The 15,298-nt window shown below is 54.7% G+C and overlaps 3 protein-coding genes across 6 annotated transcripts in view; 1 reads left to right on the top strand and 2 right to left on the bottom strand.

Moving 5' to 3' along the window:
- The window catches only part of Znf668 (zinc finger protein 668), a 13,445-nt gene extending 12,788 nt beyond the window's left edge, over positions 1–657 (bottom strand). Inside the window, exon 1 of the mRNA XM_041665979.1 lies at positions 454–657. The gene's annotated coding sequence lies outside the window, so the exon portion shown is untranslated. The remainder of the gene's footprint in view (positions 1–453) is intronic.
- Znf646 (zinc finger protein 646) lies at positions 174–10,484 on the top strand. Of its 4 annotated transcripts, none has more exons than XM_041665976.1 (3): positions 174–767; positions 3,289–8,595; positions 9,955–10,484. In XM_041665976.1, exons 2-3 carry the CDS (start codon positions 3,372–3,374, stop codon positions 10,059–10,061), a joined length of 5,331 nt encoding a protein of 1,776 aa, XP_041521910.1. In that variant the 5' UTR covers positions 174–767; positions 3,289–3,371; the 3' UTR covers positions 10,062–10,484. The 4 variants fall into 4 exon arrangements, with proteins under 4 accessions (XP_041521910.1, XP_041521909.1, XP_041521908.1 ...); XM_041665975.1 differs by having other exon boundaries at positions 174–1,533; XM_041665974.1 differs by having other exon boundaries at positions 174–1,622.
- Prss53 (serine protease 53) lies at positions 10,476–15,298 on the bottom strand. Its single transcript, XM_041665980.1, has 11 exons — positions 15,232–15,298; positions 14,244–14,264; positions 13,959–14,121; positions 13,423–13,688; positions 13,179–13,333; positions 12,824–13,043; positions 11,990–12,140; positions 11,670–11,911; positions 11,441–11,586; positions 11,028–11,244; positions 10,476–10,777 (listed from the first exon to the last, which is right to left on the bottom strand). Exons 1-11 carry the CDS (start codon positions 15,287–15,289, stop codon positions 10,758–10,760), a joined length of 1,659 nt encoding a protein of 552 aa, XP_041521914.1. The 5' UTR covers positions 15,290–15,298; the 3' UTR covers positions 10,476–10,757.

Below are 15,298 nucleotides of genomic sequence, written 5' to 3'. Positions count from 1 at the left end.
GAAGGAAGGAATGAACAAATGAATGGACAGAGGAGCGAGAGCAGGACAAAGGCCTGCAAAATGGCGTTCTTTAGGACCGCGGGAGGGGCGGACGAGACCTCGGACGGGGAGGGGGGCGCGCAGACGCGGAGGACTTGGCTAGGAGGCCCTCGCCACAGAGACAAAAGCCCGTAACATGGCGGACTCTAGGACCCCCGGGCCCGCGCGGTGCAAGCCCGGCAGTCGCGTCCGCCGAGCCTAGGCATCCCCAGAGCTGACCGGCGGGCACCGGGCGGGTTCTAGGACCTGCTGGGCCCGCAGCCCGTCCGAGACCGCTCACCGCTCGCCCCGCCCGCGATGCTCGCGCCTGGTCAACTCTGTCCGCTCGGCATCGGTGGGGAGACTGAAGGCAGCTCAAACCGCGCTGGTGGCCGCTGCCTGAGGCCCTTGCGACTCCCCGCAGACGCGTCCTACCTGGTGCGACTTCCACAGGCTCCGCAGCATCGGCGGCGGTGCCCAGCACCGGCAGAGCCCGGGACACTCGAGGAGGGGCCGGCGCTAGGACCCAGCGGGAGGGAGGCTGGGGGCGGGGCCGGCGGCCAGACAGCGGAAGTGGAAAGGCGCCTTCCTTGCTCAGGAGGAAGGAAAAACTTACGGGAGCCACCCCGAGCCTCCAGTAGCAGAGAAGTATCTCGCGAAGGGTCTCTGGGTGCTAAGGGGATGGGACGCCAGACCGATTGACGGTGTACACCAGCCAGGTCGCCGGAAGTGTCTCCAAGAGCTAGGAGGTGGGGAGAGACAGAGCGGGCACTGAGGTTTCGTAGTGCCTGAGTCAGTTTAGATTCCACATTTTCTCCAACAGCGAGTAGTGAACTTAGGATCCCCCCACGCCTGTCTTGGGAAGAGTCTTTTATGGAACCTCGTGAAAAGTGTCACCAAAGTACCGTAGCCAGGGCTGCAGGATATTTTTTTACTGCTGTGCTTACTGAGAAAGCGCTGGAACGATTTTAGCAGCTTTGGACGGAAGAGTGGCTTAACTCCATCAGAACGCCGCGCTGACCTGCGTGGGCGGAGCCAGAGTTGCGCCCTCAGTCGAGCGTGGTAGCTCCCGCCGCCTGTAATTCCAGCGTTCCCGGAGTTGAGACAGGAGGATTGCGGCGAGTTCGACGCCAGCCTGGGCTGCATAGTTAGACCCAGTCTCAAAACGAACAAAAACCAAACATAGAGTTGGGCCCACCCGGAACCTAGCGCCGGAAGCTTGTCCGTTTAGGAATACGGCTCGGAGGCGAGACAGGAAGTGTTCCTAGGCGGAAGTTTCAGGGGGAAGCTTTAGCACCTGGGACACTTCCTGATTCCTAGTAACAATAGGAAGTGTCCGCGGAACTGGGGTAGACTCTTGACTCGTACCAGCCGTGCTCTGTTACCCCTAGCTCCTTCTTTTCCCCACTTCTTTCCCTCGTCCTCCACCCCCGGGAACCCTGGCTGAGAGTGCGTGTGTGTGAGCTCGAGAACCCTCGCACCAGCCACCACTTAGGGCTCGCGGCTGCAGTTAGGGTAAGGGTCCCACTGCGCAGGCGCGCTCCCGTTCACGACCTCCAACGGACGCGCCGGCGGCGGGAACCAGAAGGCACTCCCGGTGCGAGGTAGGGATCTAGAGAGGAAATTGGCAGAAGAGACCAGTGACTCTAGAGAGTCGTGATGGTGGTTGGTTAGGGAAAGGGACTCTTATATGAAGAAGTTTTGAGAAAAGAGAATTCCGGGAACAGACTCAGCTGGTGAGATTAGAAATAGTTGTGTTAGGGTCCCAGGAGACTGGAGTCCGCCTCGGAGAAAGAGAAGATGATGTGGCGGAAATGAGTGACAGCTACTGGGAAAGCGAGGGCTTTGGAATGAAGATTGCCTCTTGCAGTGAGTTTATGTGAGAACTGGCATTGGATTTAGTGGCATAAATACACTTACAAGGCGGGCGTGGTAGCCCACGACTTGAATCCCCCGGTACTAGGGAAGTTAGGACTATAAATATTTATAGTGAGACCATGTCTCAGATACCTTTCTCCCCAAATAAGAATACACTTAAGCCGGGTGGTGGTGGCGCACACCTTTAATCCCAGCACTCGGGAAGCAGAAGCAGGGGATCTCTGTGAGTTCGAGGCCAGCCTGGTCTACAAGAGCTAGTTCCAGGATAGGCCCCAAAGCTACAGAGAAACTGTGTTGAAAAACCAAAACAAGAAAAAAAAAAGTACACTTAACAGCAATGCCTGGCACATGGTACCGCGCAGCCTGAGTTGCTGTCATCTTAAGAATGTAGAAAGGAAGTAGAAGAGAAAATGAAAAATGATGATGCCAGCAAGGTAAGGCAGGCAGAGGATAGCAAAAAAAGCAGAGGATAAAATGCAATTCCAACCTGAGACAGGACGGGATTACATATGTTTAAAGGAAGCAGGTAAAACAAACGCCTAACAGTGTGATGTTGAAGAAACAGGCAGGACCTCTAACTTGTGTGAAGCCCTAGGTGGCCGCTGAAGAAAGCAGCTGCTTCCTCGGTGCTTTGAGACCATTCAGTTTGCTGAAGGGTGAAGAAAGGGTTGCACTCGTCTTATTGCAAGGTCTGGCCAGCTGTGCTTCTCACCTATACTTGAGACCATTCAGTTTGCTGAGGGTGAAGAAAGGGTTGTGCTCGTCTTGTTCCAAGGTCTGGCCAGCTGTGCTTCTCACCTATACTTGAGACCATTCAGTTTGCTGAGGGTGAAGAAAGGGTTGTGCTCGTCTTGTTCCAAGGACTGGCCAGCTGTGCTTCTCACCTATACTTGAGCTCTCAGGGGGCTCATAGGAAAATCCATGAGTGTGAAGCTATCTTGGGCTGCATAGGGAGCTCCCAAGGAACTTAAGCTCCAGAATGAGCTAGGACCTTATCTCAAAACAAACCAGCATCAAAGCCAGAAACAGTTCTGGTTTGCTGTTAAAATTCATAGATAGTTATTAGTTTTTCCAGAATTATAGAGAGCAGAGCCTTAGGAGTAGGAAGAAATACATATGTATATTATATACTGTCTAAAATACAAAATCAGTTAGGTCTCGAGACTCATTTCCTTATCTCTGGGATAAGGAGATGCCTTAAGCCTCGGGGAACTTTCCTAGACATTTGTACATAGTAAAGCTGTAAACGGCGGTCCCTCTACACCCATAGAAAGCAGGGCCATGGCATGGTTGGTTGGGAAGCCTCTCTGTGACTTCTAGTGAATGTGGTGCTCATATAGCCAAGAAGCAATACTGACTCAATCCTTCATTCTGCCTGCCCCCCCTTTCTAGGCCTTGACCTCTTCTGTAGGGAAAGATGTGGCTGCCACCTGTCTGTTCCTCCTGAGCCTCCAGGTTTTCTACCACGTTGCCCCATGGAGGACATGCCCCTCTCAATCAGTTGCTCTGACTGTCAGCGCCACTTTCCCAGCCTCCCGGAACTATCACGGCATCGAGAACTGCTCCATCCATCCACCAACCAGCACAGTGAGGAAGCTGACAGTGTCCTCTCCCAGCGGAACCACGAGTCTGGGCTTTTCCCCTGTACCACCTGTGGCAAGGACTTTACTAACCCCTTGAGCCTCCAGAGCCACATGAGGACTCATGCTCCCGAGGGCCTCCAAAGGCACAGGCCCCTACATGCCAAGGAAACGACTTCACACCGTCAGAGTGAGACAATGGCTGCTGAAGCCTGGGGTCAGAGGCTGGGTTCTAGGGAAGCCTGGGGAAATCAGACGAAGCATGTAAGAGAGGCACATGAATGTGACGCTGGAGTGGATCCCAGGACAGCTCCGGGGACCTGGGAAGATCCACCCACCAAACAAAGAGAAGGCTTAGAGATGCAACCAGATCCTCGAGGAAGTGCAGAGGACTGGGTACCCACCACCACTTCTGACGGAGCGCCACCGCTCCCCACTCCAGCCAGCAGCCTCCTCAGCAATCTGGAACAATATTTGGCTGAATCGGTAGTGAACTTCACAGGGAGCCAGGAGTCCACTGAGCCCCTTCCTGCTGAGGAGGAGCGAAGATACAAGTGCAATCAGTGTGGAAAGACCTACAAGCATGCTGGGAGCCTCACCAATCACCGCCAGAGCCACACTCTGGGCGTCTACCCTTGTGCCATCTGTTTTAAGGAGTTTTCTAACCTTATGGCTCTGAAGAACCACTCACGACTCCACGCTCAGTATCGGCCGTACCACTGTCCCCACTGCCCCCGTGCCTTCCGGCTCCCTCGGGACCTGCTGGAACATCAGCAGTCCCACGACGGGGAGAAGCTGGATCAGCCGTGGGAAGAGAGAGAGATGCCTACTACGAATGGACACGCAGATGAGAGGAGCTGGAATCAGCTACCTAAAACACAGATGCTGAACGGCTCTGGGGAGCTAGAGGATGGTAGCCAAGAGGAGTATCGACCTTTCTGTTGTAGGGACTGTGGCCGGACTTACCGCCATGCGGGTAGTCTCATCAACCATCGAAAGAGTCACCAAACAGGTATTTACCCCTGTTCAGTTTGTTCCAAGCAGCTATTCAATGCAGCTGCTCTGAAAAACCATGTTCGTGCTCATCATAGACCCCGGCAAGGAGCTGGAGATGATGGCCAGTCATCAGTGTCCTCAACTGCCCTTATGTCAGCTGAGACTACCCAAAAAGAGGAAGAGGTCCTCACAACCAACCTGGACCATCGTCCCTATAAGTGCAATGAGTGTGGTCGGGCTTATCGCCACAGGGGGAGCCTGGTGAACCACCGCCACAGCCATCGGACAGGAGAGTACCAGTGCTCACTCTGTCCTCGGAAATATCCCAACCTTATGGCTCTGCGCAACCACGTGCGCGTCCATTGCAAGGCCACGCGCCGAAGTACAGACCCAGGGACTGAGGGTTCCCCTAGCCCTGTCAAGAGGGAACAACCTGACCCAGTGGGAACAGAAGCAGCATTCCCCACAGATCAGGGGCGGGTATACAGACAAGAAGAAGCCACCAGTATTCCCCCAACGGCAGATAAGACAATGCCACAGATATGTAACATTTGTGGGATGTTCTTTGAAGATCTCAAGAGTCTGGAGCATCATGGAAGGACACACAGGGCAGGGGAAGGAGAAAAGAGCAGGACAGACAACACCAGGTCACCACCTAGAACATTTGCTTGTCGAGACTGTGGAAAGAGCTATCGCCACTCGGGGAGCCTTATCAACCACAGGCAGACCCATCAGACAGGAGACTTCAGCTGTGGGACCTGTGCCAAGCATTTCCATACTATGGCTGCCATGAAGAGCCATTTACGACGTCATAGTCGGCAGTGGAATAGGAGGCGTCAGAAACAGGATAGTACTGGTGAGGAGTCCAAACGCCCACCTGCGGGCACCTGGACCCAGAAGTTGGAAAATGATGAGGGCCTGGAATCTTCCCAAGACCCTTTGGGAGAAAGTCCTTGTGGGACTGAGGGCCACCTGAAGAGGGGTGGGGACTGCTTGCAGGCAGGATCCCAAGACAGCGAATATGGGCTTGGAAGGGATGAATCCCTTTTCCCGGGTGGTAAAGAGGACACTGGCACCGAGGAAGGACTAGAAAAGAAAGAAGCCTGTTTCCTTGGCCACATGAACATCCCAGGTGATGAGGAAAGCAGTGAAGTTGGCTTTTGTGACAGCCTCCCTGGGGTGGATAGTGACCAGAAACCAGGCATTTGCCAGTCCGACTCCTCTCCCCCTGCTGACAGCGACACTGTCTGGAAGGCAGAAGTCACTCACACGTGTTCTGATTGTGGGGATTCTTTCCCCCAAGCTGACGACCTGCTGAGCCATAAGTCCTGCCACCCTCCGGGCATCTACCAATGCTCTCTCTGTCCAAAGGAGTTTGATTCTCTGCCTGCCCTGCGTAGTCACTTCCAGAACCACAGGCCAGGGGAGGTCGCCTCAGCACAGCCCTTCCTCTGCTGTCTGTGCGGAATGATCTTTCCTGGGAGAACTGACTACAGGCGCCACCTGCGCCAGGTTCATGGTGCTTCTGGCATACCTGAGGGCTCAGAAGAGGATGAGGAAGGCACAGCGGAAGCAGCCTCTAACGACAGTCCTCTGCAGCTCTCAGAAGCAGAGCTGCTGAATCAGCTTCAGCGGGAAGTGGAGGCTCTAGATGGAGCAGGTTATGGGCACATTTGTGGCTGCTGTGGTCAGACCTATGATGACCTGGGGAGCCTGGAGCGTCACCATCAAAGTCAGAGTTCCAGCAATATGACCGAGAACATTCCTAGCCACTTGGAAGGATCGGGTGATGCGGTAGAAATGGCTACAGATGATGTCTTTGAGGGCACAGTGACCTCTGTTTCAGAAGAGGGTGGGGACACACAGTCTGAGGAGGGAGCAGGAGGCACAGTTGCAGACAGCCTTTGCATGCAGGCTGGTGAAAGCTTCCCCAAGTCCCATCCTCGCCCTTTCCAATGTAACCAGTGTGGCAAGACCTATCGCCATGGAGGCAGCCTGGTGAACCACCGTAAGATCCACCAGACAGGCAACTTCATCTGCCCTGTCTGTTCCCGCTGCTACCCCAACCTGGCTGCCTACCGGAATCATCTGCGCAACCACCCTCGCTGCAAAGGTTCAGAGCCCCAAGTGGGGCCTATCGCAGAGGCAGGGGGCAGCAACGAACCCCAGAATGTGGCAGAGGCAGGGCAGGAACAGGCAGTCGTAGGGCACCTCCAGGAAGAACTTAAAGTGGAGCCCTTGGAGGAGCTGGCGGGAGTGAAAGAAGAAGTGTGGGAAGAGACCACGGTAAAGGAGGAGGAGCTAGAGCAGAGGCTGGAGACGGCAGAGAAAGGCTGTCAAACTGAAGTTAGCTCTGAGCGGCCCTTTAGCTGTGAAGTGTGTGGCCGAACCTACAAACATGCTGGCAGCCTCATCAATCACCGGCAGAGCCATCAGACTGGCCACTTTGGCTGTCAGGCCTGCTCCAAGGGCTTTTCAAACCTCATGTCCCTTAAGAACCACCGGCGCATCCATGCAGACCCTCGGCGTTTCCGCTGCAGTGACTGCGGGAAAGCCTTTCGCCTGCGGAAGCAGCTGGCCAACCACCAGCGGGTTCATACTGAGCGACGGAGGGGAAGGGGCACCCAGAAGCTGACTCGTGAGGATCGGTCTTTCAGGTGTGGGCAGTGTGGCCGGAACTACCGCCATGCTGGCAGCCTCCTGAACCATCAGTGCACCCAGGAGACAGGCCAGTACAGCTGCTCCTTCTGCTTTAAGACCTATTCCAACCGCACAGCCCTGAAAGACCATCAGAGGCTGCATTCTGATAGCCGGAGGCGGCGGACACCCCGGAGGGGAGCAACTGTACATTGTACCCTTTGTGGCTGTGGCTTTCCTGGCCAGCGATCTCTGGAGCGGCATCTGCAGGAGCACGAGGAGACCAAACTAGAGCTGACCAGTGGCCAGGGAGACCCACATGATGCTGAAGGCAGTAAGGAGAACCTTGCTGATGACTGGGGAGTAAAGGGCAGACCAGAAGGTACTCAGTCAGTACCACAGCTGGAGCTTGGAACCAAGAGGCCTGGGGAGCATAGTCAGAGTCCCAGCAGGCCAGCACAGTCAGAAGTCACAGAATCTTTATCTTGGGAAGTGGGGAAGGTAGATGGGTATCGAGGAGAAAGGGGACAAATGACTCACAATGGTGCCTGGGTTCCTCAGGATCAGTTAGCCAACCCAGAAGGCAAGTTGGAAGATACTGGCTCCAAGAATTCTTGTCACCTCTCTGAGAGCCAGTCCAGTGATTCTACCGTAAGTTATATGGATAGCCAGGACGGTGGAGATAGCAGCTCTCGGCTCCAGTCAGAGAGCCACCCCTCTTGCAGCCAGTGTGGAAAGACCTATCCACCTGATGGCCTCTTGAACCCCAGCATTGACAAGAAAGTCTGTCACAGTTGTTTGCTCTGTTCCCCAGAGATACTGAGTCCTGTGACCACTAAGATCCACAACCACATTGCCGCCCAGACCTTTGCTTGTCGTAACTGCAGCAAAGTGTTTGCGTCCCACAGTGAGCTGGCCACACACATGCAGACTCATGCTGTTGACGGTAGCCAGGTACCAGGTCAGACAGAGGAGACCAGAGAGCCACAAGCTTGGATGGCAGCGGTGGATCCCCCTGGTCCAGGGAACGCTCAGGAGGCCCCATCCGAACTTCGCAGAGACCCAGAAGAGAATGGGGAGCCAGCTAATGGAGGACAAGGAACAAACCTCACAGCAGCTGAAGACAAGGAGCGTCCCTTTTGCTGTGCCCAGTGTGGGCGCTCCTACCGCCATGCTGGTAGCCTGCTGAATCACCAGAAGGCCCATACCACTGGACTCTACCCCTGCTCCCTGTGTCCCAAACTCCTGCCCAACCTGCTGTCTCTCAAGAACCACAGCAGGACCCACACAGACCCCAAGCGCTACAGCTGCAACATCTGTGGCAAGGCTTTTCGAACAGCCGCCCGGCTGCGGGGCCATGGGCGGGTCCATGCCCCTCAGGAGGGACCATTCACCTGTTCTCACTGTCCCCGCCATTTTCGCCACCGAAATAGCTTCCTGCAGCACCAGCAGCAGCACCAGGAGGAGTGGACAATGTCTAGCTCAGGTGTGTGGGGTGAATGGGTTGGATAGAGGGTTGAGGGGACCCAGAAGAAGGTGGGCACACGGTGGAGAGAAGCCATGGTCCTGAGTAGGTAAGGGAAGTAAGGACAGAATCGAATGGATTGTGAGAAGCAGCGGAAGCCTGGACATGGACTGACAAACTGAAGTAGGAATCGTGGGTCAGAAAGATGGACACCGGGGTAGGTGGGGTGGGGCAGGAGCGTGGAGTGTTGTATAGCCAAAGAGTGACTGTTTTCTTTCAGTAGGCCAGGGTGTCTGGGAACTGCCACATCTGGGAACCCTGATTTAGCCAGCAATGATTCCCAGAGGGAAGGGTGAAATGGGTTGTGTTTAGGTTCTGATCTTTCCAAGAATGGGCAAGAAGCCAGAGAATGAAAAAGGGGGGTGGGGGTGGGTTGCTGATTCCTGGGTTGTCTTGCAGGTAGATAGGAATAGCCTGCAGGATTAAAGCCAAGGTGGGTCTGCCTGTTCAGTTGGTAACCCTAACTGGCTGCTTTTCTGCTGACTGGGCCAGTTTGCTGGCTTACTGGTCACTACTCACTCTCTGTCCCTCTTTCCCTATGGCTTGTCTCTGCCTTCCAGCTCCCTTGGAATTGAGGCCTCTGTGAGTGGTGTACTGAGCCCTTTTGATCTTCCTTTTAGTTAACTTTTCCCTCTCCTTCTGATACAGATCTTGTAAGAACCAACCAGACCGCCCTCTCCACCGGCACCTTCCCCAACACAGCCCTTTAACTAAGGGCTGACTCATGGATAATTGTTTCTTTGAAGACAGGCCCATCTGAGCAGTGGCAGTCATTAGTCTAGCTCTTCCCTCTATCACAGTGAATCTCTCGGGGGGGGGGGGGGACGGGACTGGCCTCCACCCAGCCCACTGAAGGGCAAAGCTGTGGAGGCCGGGGCAGTCTGTGTACTCAGCAAGCCTTATGCTCATATTCCCCTCAGCAGAGGAAAATCCATTCCATCTATAGCCGCCAAGGGTAGGTGTCCCTGAAATGTATGCCCTTGACCAGATCTTGGCTGAGAAGGACAAAATAGTGATGGGTCCTGAGAACTGAAGAAATGGCTCTCAGGACCAAAGCCTTCTCAAATGAGCGAGGAGCCTAGTAACCAAGGCTGTAAAAATAATTACAATTATTTTTATAAGTTATAAGTTCCTGGTTGAGGGGGAGATGCTAGGCATGGTACCTAAAAAGCCTTATACACAATAGGCGAACTCTTTGACCCTGAGCTATTTATCCTGGCCTCTTGCACTTGTCTGTCTCTCAGGGCCATGTCAGGAATTGACCCGTAGGTCTGAGAGGTGGCTTAGGCCTCCCTCAGTGACCTCTTCTTCTCTTCCTAGGAGCTTCCATGGTACCAGCATCAAGCAGAGGGGATGGGGACTCATCTACAGCCTCACTCCTGAACCCCTCACCCCCGTGGCCTGCAGACCTCAACTTCTCTCTCTGAACTTCAAGTCTCCAAAGAAGAGTTCACTGAAGCTGGGGATGCAGGCACAGAGAGGCTTCATCTCCACATTCGCTCAGGATTGCTTGGGTCTCCCTATCTCCTCTTCCCTGAAGAGGAGCCTGATCTGGTTTCTCTCTCAAGAAGGGGATAAGGTAGTCTTCATGTCTGTGTCCATGAAGGACCTCCTTCCCAAGCCTTTGTCACCATGTTCTTCCACGGCCAGGCTCTGCCAGAATGCTGTGCTAGCCAGATTCTAACCCAGGAGAGGCATATTCAGAGCGTGCACAGGTGGGAAAGTTGCCTGTGGAAGGGGAGCCTTTTACTATAGTTTGTAACTTATTTTCTAAAATCTATTTTGTAACAATTTATTTAAGTTTTAAAAAAGGAAAATTGCTCCCCACCCCCCCAAAAAAAACTTTTTTTTTTCCACAACAGTTGCTGGTGTGGTTGTGTGGTTGTGTATGACGGGTTATTTAAGGAGTCCTGGAGACACCCCTGTTGGATTGCAGAGCTTGGGGGTGGGTCATGGTCACACACAGCATCCCTGGGCTGGCTCATTCCCAGTCAGACAGTTGTTGGCTTGCCTCAGGTCAGGGAACCACCAATAGGGAGGGGATGGGCTGGAGTGGAGAACTGGGTGTTGGTGGGAGTTGCCTGGCTTTTCTGGCGTCTTGTGAGTGAACTAGAGAGTCACCATCAACAACCGGCGGGTCGGCCTGTCGAGAAGAGGAAGGAAATTAACTTGGCCCCATCCCTAGAGCTTTATTAACTTGTGTTGAAGAAGCAGGATCCATCTTGGCCCCTGTGGCGTATGGGAGACCTGAAGACCAAGAAGCTGAGACCCCTACTGCCTACATCCACGTGGATCTGTCTGTTGCTTACTCCACACCCCAGGCAGCTAGAGCCTGAGTGTCCTCCTTAGAGGGGAGCCCAGGCTAAGGAGGAAGAACGAAGAGGGACACGTACTTGAGTTGACCAGGCAGCTTCCAGGCTCAGCCTCGGGCTCTGGCTCCTCAGCGAAGTAGACCTGCCAGTCTAGACTGCTGACCCAGTCCTCATAGACAGAGAGTGCCGCAAAGACCGCAGGCCTTGCAGGGCCTTGGCAGGTGTCTCCAAAGCTGTGCAGTCCAGCCAGGAACCACGTGCCCCTGACCTCGTGGACGAGTGGTGCCCCAGATAGGCCCTGTTAGGGAGCAGGTTACACTTGGTGACTTTCTGTAGCGGGTGGGAGGGGCTTGGAGCTGTAGCCTGGGCTGTTTGGGGGCCAGCTGGCAGGAGGACTTAGTTTCAGGTGAGAAGCAGGGCTAGTAACCAAGCATGGTAGAAAGGTGAGAAAATGCCAGGGGTCTGCTGGGTAAGGGCTGGGAACTGGAACTCACCTCACACTGAGGCAGCTCACCCACGACAGTGGTGCAGACCATCCCTGGCAGGATGGGAGTGCCCGTGCTCCCAGGGGCTGCGTAGTGTTGGCTACAGGCCATTCTCCCCAGGACTCTCACAGGCACTGTCTGTGGGTGGCTGTTGGCTAAGAAAACAAAGGACGAGAGCAGATGCCTCAGTTGCCTGCAAGTCCAGTGGACCACTGCCAGCATCCCCGTTACTATGTACCTGCTCCTGGAGTCAGCCCCAGAACCCAACCATGTGCACCGTCAGGCAGGTGGTGGTCAGCATAGGGCAAGCAAAGGGGCCTCAGGCCAGGGCCTAATGTCACAGGCTGAGCCAGCAGCAGGAGGGCCACATCATAGCCGCCCTCTGGGTGGGTGTAGGCCCCATGCAGAATGAGTTGTTTCAGGCTCCATTCCTCTGGTCCAGCCCCCAGTCCTACACTCCATTCCTCTAGGGTTTGGCGCCTGTTGAGAGGCAGAGTTCTCAGCACCGAGAGACACAGCTGGGGCAAGGGGCACAGAGGAGAGTGACATAAGGCTCACCCAATAAAGCAGTGAGCAGCAGTCAGCACCACCACCTCCGATACCAGGGCTCCACCACAAGCCAGCTTCCCATGGTGCTTCAGTCTGGCATCCCAGGGCCACTGAGAGAGTGCTCCTGCCTGAGGGCCTTCACTCCTCAAGGAGCCACACGCTGAAATAGGTGAATTACGTCACCCAGTTAAGTGGTCACTTAACGCTAGGACCTGTGCTGAGTGCTTCTGTATGTCAGCAGATCTTCCCAGTTGACTCTCAGCTTCATTACCAAAGGTAAACTATACAGATTAACCTAGCTCTGTAACCAAAACCAGGTAGCCCACTTGGGATTCAGAGCCAACGTGCATGCCTTTAATGCCTTTAATCCTGATGTCTGACAGTAATCAGTGCCAACCTTAACCTGGAAGGTCTCTGCCCCACTCCCCCACCCACCTACATTTCCCCAAGCCTGGACCAGCCCTAAAATCCCTAGCTTGCTATTCTGAACATCGGAACCTAGCTTCCTTCCCTGAAATGACTTTGCATGCAATTTGCATTGCAGTCACTGCTCTGTCTCTCCTGGATTTCTGCCTGGAAACTTGCAACTTTCCCCCTGAAACCAGCCAGAGATTTCAGAGACACCCACCTGTAAAACTTCCTGGCCCCAGTGGGGCTGTTTGTATCCCAGGAACTAAAAGAGCCTTACAAACCTAGTTCTCTGTTGGCAGTGTCTAGATCTAGACTCAGTGTCTGAGCCTAAGTTTGTTTCCTCGTGGCTTCTACCCATTGGCCAGGAAGCCTTCATATGGCCTGAGTGTCCCTGTACACTCCACTTTTAATACCATGCGCAGACCTACCTACCTACACAGCTATTCTCATCGCTGGTCTCCACAGTTCCTGGGTCCTGTACCAGGAAAGCTGCCCCGTGAACGCGGGCCTGCAGCCACGAGCTGTGAGTGGCCATGTCAGTCAGCAGCACAGGAGTGTCCTCTTCGGCACATTTTGATGTGAAGCTTATGATCCCAACCTGGACCCAGTGTCCATCAGGCTCACGGCACATCACAGGTCCCCCAGAATCTCCCTGGAGCCAGGCAAAGGAGTCACCTGAGCCCCAATTCACTACTAACCAGATGCCTTCTGGCTGTTCCCCGTCACCCTTTTCTGTGGGCCCTTGGCCCAAGATTAGGCCTTCCCTTTCCCCCTGTACTCATCAGACCTGGCAGGGTCCCTGTACCCCAGGCTGGGCACCCCCACACAGCATCCCAGGTCTTGCTGGGCTGGCCAGCAGCCGCTGGTGTAACCGATTATAGAGACAGTTGCAGGTGGGACGACTGATGAGACGAAGGCGCAGGTTCCGTAGGGTCCTGGAAACTGGCAAGGAGATGAAGCTGAGTCTAGCTCTGGGAAGCAGTGGGGCCCAGGCAGAGTGCCTTCTAGGTCTTCGTCAAGACAGGACTTACCATTGCTGGTGTTTTGGTCCCAGCCTGTGGCCCAGCAAGAAGCTCCAAAGGGGAAGTGATGGGTGGACCGGGGCAAGCAGAGGGTTGTATGGGCTGTGGGGTGGCTGAGCTGGAGCAGGGCCAGGTCTGATCCCTGGCTATAGTGGTTATAGGCCTTGGGCAACTGCAGAGCAGCAACTGGTACCTCTTCAGCCCCTGGGCTCAGCCCTTCCTGCTTCAGAGAACCCAGGACCACGGACCAGGAGCTCAGTTCTGTTGTGGCCACCCTGAAAGGAGAAGGGCAAGGCCCGGGCAGCTGAGTGCCAGTGGAGCATGACAGTGGGGAGAAGAGCACAGGTGGGGAAGGTGAGCAGACACAGAACCCGACTTCAGCCACGTCCCTCCAGTTCCCATTTCCTCCTCTGTAGAGCAGGAAAGATTGCGAAGGCTGAGCTGGTCATAAATGACACTTGGTTATTCTAGAGGCAAAAGAGTCTTGCAAGGTACAGGGACGAGTCCACCCTCAAATCGAGAGACTGAACCAAAGCACAACTCACTTTTCAAAGCAGTGAGCGGCTGTGAGGACCCAGGTATCGGCCACCAGTGAGCCGCTGCAGATGTGTACCCCCTGTCGCCTGACGCTGGCCTGCCAGGGCCATTCATGAGGTAACGTGTTGCCTTCCTGGGGCTCCGGAGGGCCAGGGCCGCGCTGCCCGCAGGCTGTAGAGAAGGGTGAGTCATGATCACTGCAGACACTGTCCTGACCTCGGGACCACACAACTCCATTCCTCCTTCCCCATTGTCCCCCAGTACAGCCCAGGTCTCATGTCCCCACCACTTACCACGCTGAGCTGCTTGAAGACCTAGGAAGAAGAAGACACAAGATGTGGAGGTGCCTTAACTGGTGGAGGGGATGAGTTGGGTTCTTATCTACGACTGGCTACCTCACCAGCCCCTCCCAGAATGCAAATATTTATATGCGACTGAAAAGCAGCTTTTATTGGAGCCCATTCAGAGTACTCAGCCATTAACTCTCTCAGCTGTGCTCAGCGCTCCTGGGCTCAAGAAGCAAGGCCTGAGATTTATCTTGGGAGCAGGCCAACCCTCTAGGCTTCTGAACCCCTAACTCCTGCCCCCACCACTGAGTCAGGGAGGTGGCCAGTGCATGTGAAGGACATTAGCCTAATTGTCCCTTCAGCTGTGGAAGCCTGAGACGCTAGATTAGAGGCCTGTGTCATGTCCAAAGTGGGGGAGGCCCCAAGTGAGACTCACTCCACCCCTGTGCTAATGAATCAAACTACCTTTCCGGAGGAGGCTGACCTTTCCGGAGGGTCCCTGCCCTGCCTGAAACCCATCTCAGGCTCACACAAAGAGGCCTACTGCACTTCTGAAGCAGAATTAGCGCTGACAGCTCCAAGCCAGCGGGGCCAGAGCAGGCCTGAGGTCATTCTGCAAGGAGAGGATCGGAAGGGGCGAAATACACACACAGGTGAGAGACTGCTTCCAGACAGAGTGATCTCAGATCCTTCCCTGCCCAATCCAGACGCAGACTGCTCTCAAGCACCTGACTTAGCTTTTCTGCCCTTCAGTCTCCTCATCAAGACAGAACTACTGTAGGAGTTAATGTATTGGCACAGGTTCTTACACAATGCTCAGACTTGGCCCAGGAAAACCATCCATTTGACAGCAGGCTGTGTGTTACCTCCCTTCTCTCCCCACATCCCTCCCTCCACATGACAACTCCACACACCTAGACAAGGACATCCACGGGGATACTATAGCCCCTCAGGATCCCTTACATAGCAATTGCAGTCTACTTGAATGACTTACCCTCTAGCAGGACCACAGCTCCCACAATAAGCAGCCCTGGTCCCCAGCTCTGCCGCATCCTGCTCCC

Source organism: Microtus oregoni, unplaced genomic scaffold, assembly GCF_018167655.1.
Source record: "Microtus oregoni isolate MIOR12 unplaced genomic scaffold, Mior012 000016F_ref0000370, whole genome shotgun sequence".
Classification (NCBI taxonomy): Eukaryota; Metazoa; Chordata; class Mammalia; order Rodentia; family Cricetidae; genus Microtus; species Microtus oregoni.
This window is presented reverse-complemented; position numbering and strand designations above follow the sequence as displayed.

Excerpts from the sequence above, each read along its gene's own strand:
- Znf646 (XM_041665973.1), top strand. The coding sequence starts at position 1,833 with ATGAGTGACAGCTACTGGGAAAGCGAGGGCTTTGGAATGAAGATTGCC. Across the intron at positions 1,888-3,288 it reads AATGAAGATTGCCTCTTGCA|GCCTTGACCTCTTCTGTAGG; the intron begins GTGAGTTTATGT and ends CCCCCTTTCTAG. Across the intron at positions 8,596-9,954 it reads GTGGACAATGTCTAGCTCAG|GAGCTTCCATGGTACCAGCA; the intron begins GTGTGTGGGGTG and ends TTCTCTTCCTAG.
- Prss53 (XM_041665980.1), bottom strand. The coding sequence starts at position 15,289 with ATGCGGCAGAGCTGGGGACCAGGGCTGCTTATTGTGGGAGCTGTGGTC. Across the intron at positions 13,689-13,958 it reads GCCGCTCACTGCTTTGAAAA|GGTGGCCACAACAGAACTGA; the intron begins GTGAGTTGTGCT and ends TTCTCCTTTCAG. Across the intron at positions 11,245-11,440 it reads GTGAGCTGCCTCAGTGTGAG|GGCCTATCTGGGGCACCACT; the intron begins GTGAGTTCCAGT and ends GCTCCCTAACAG.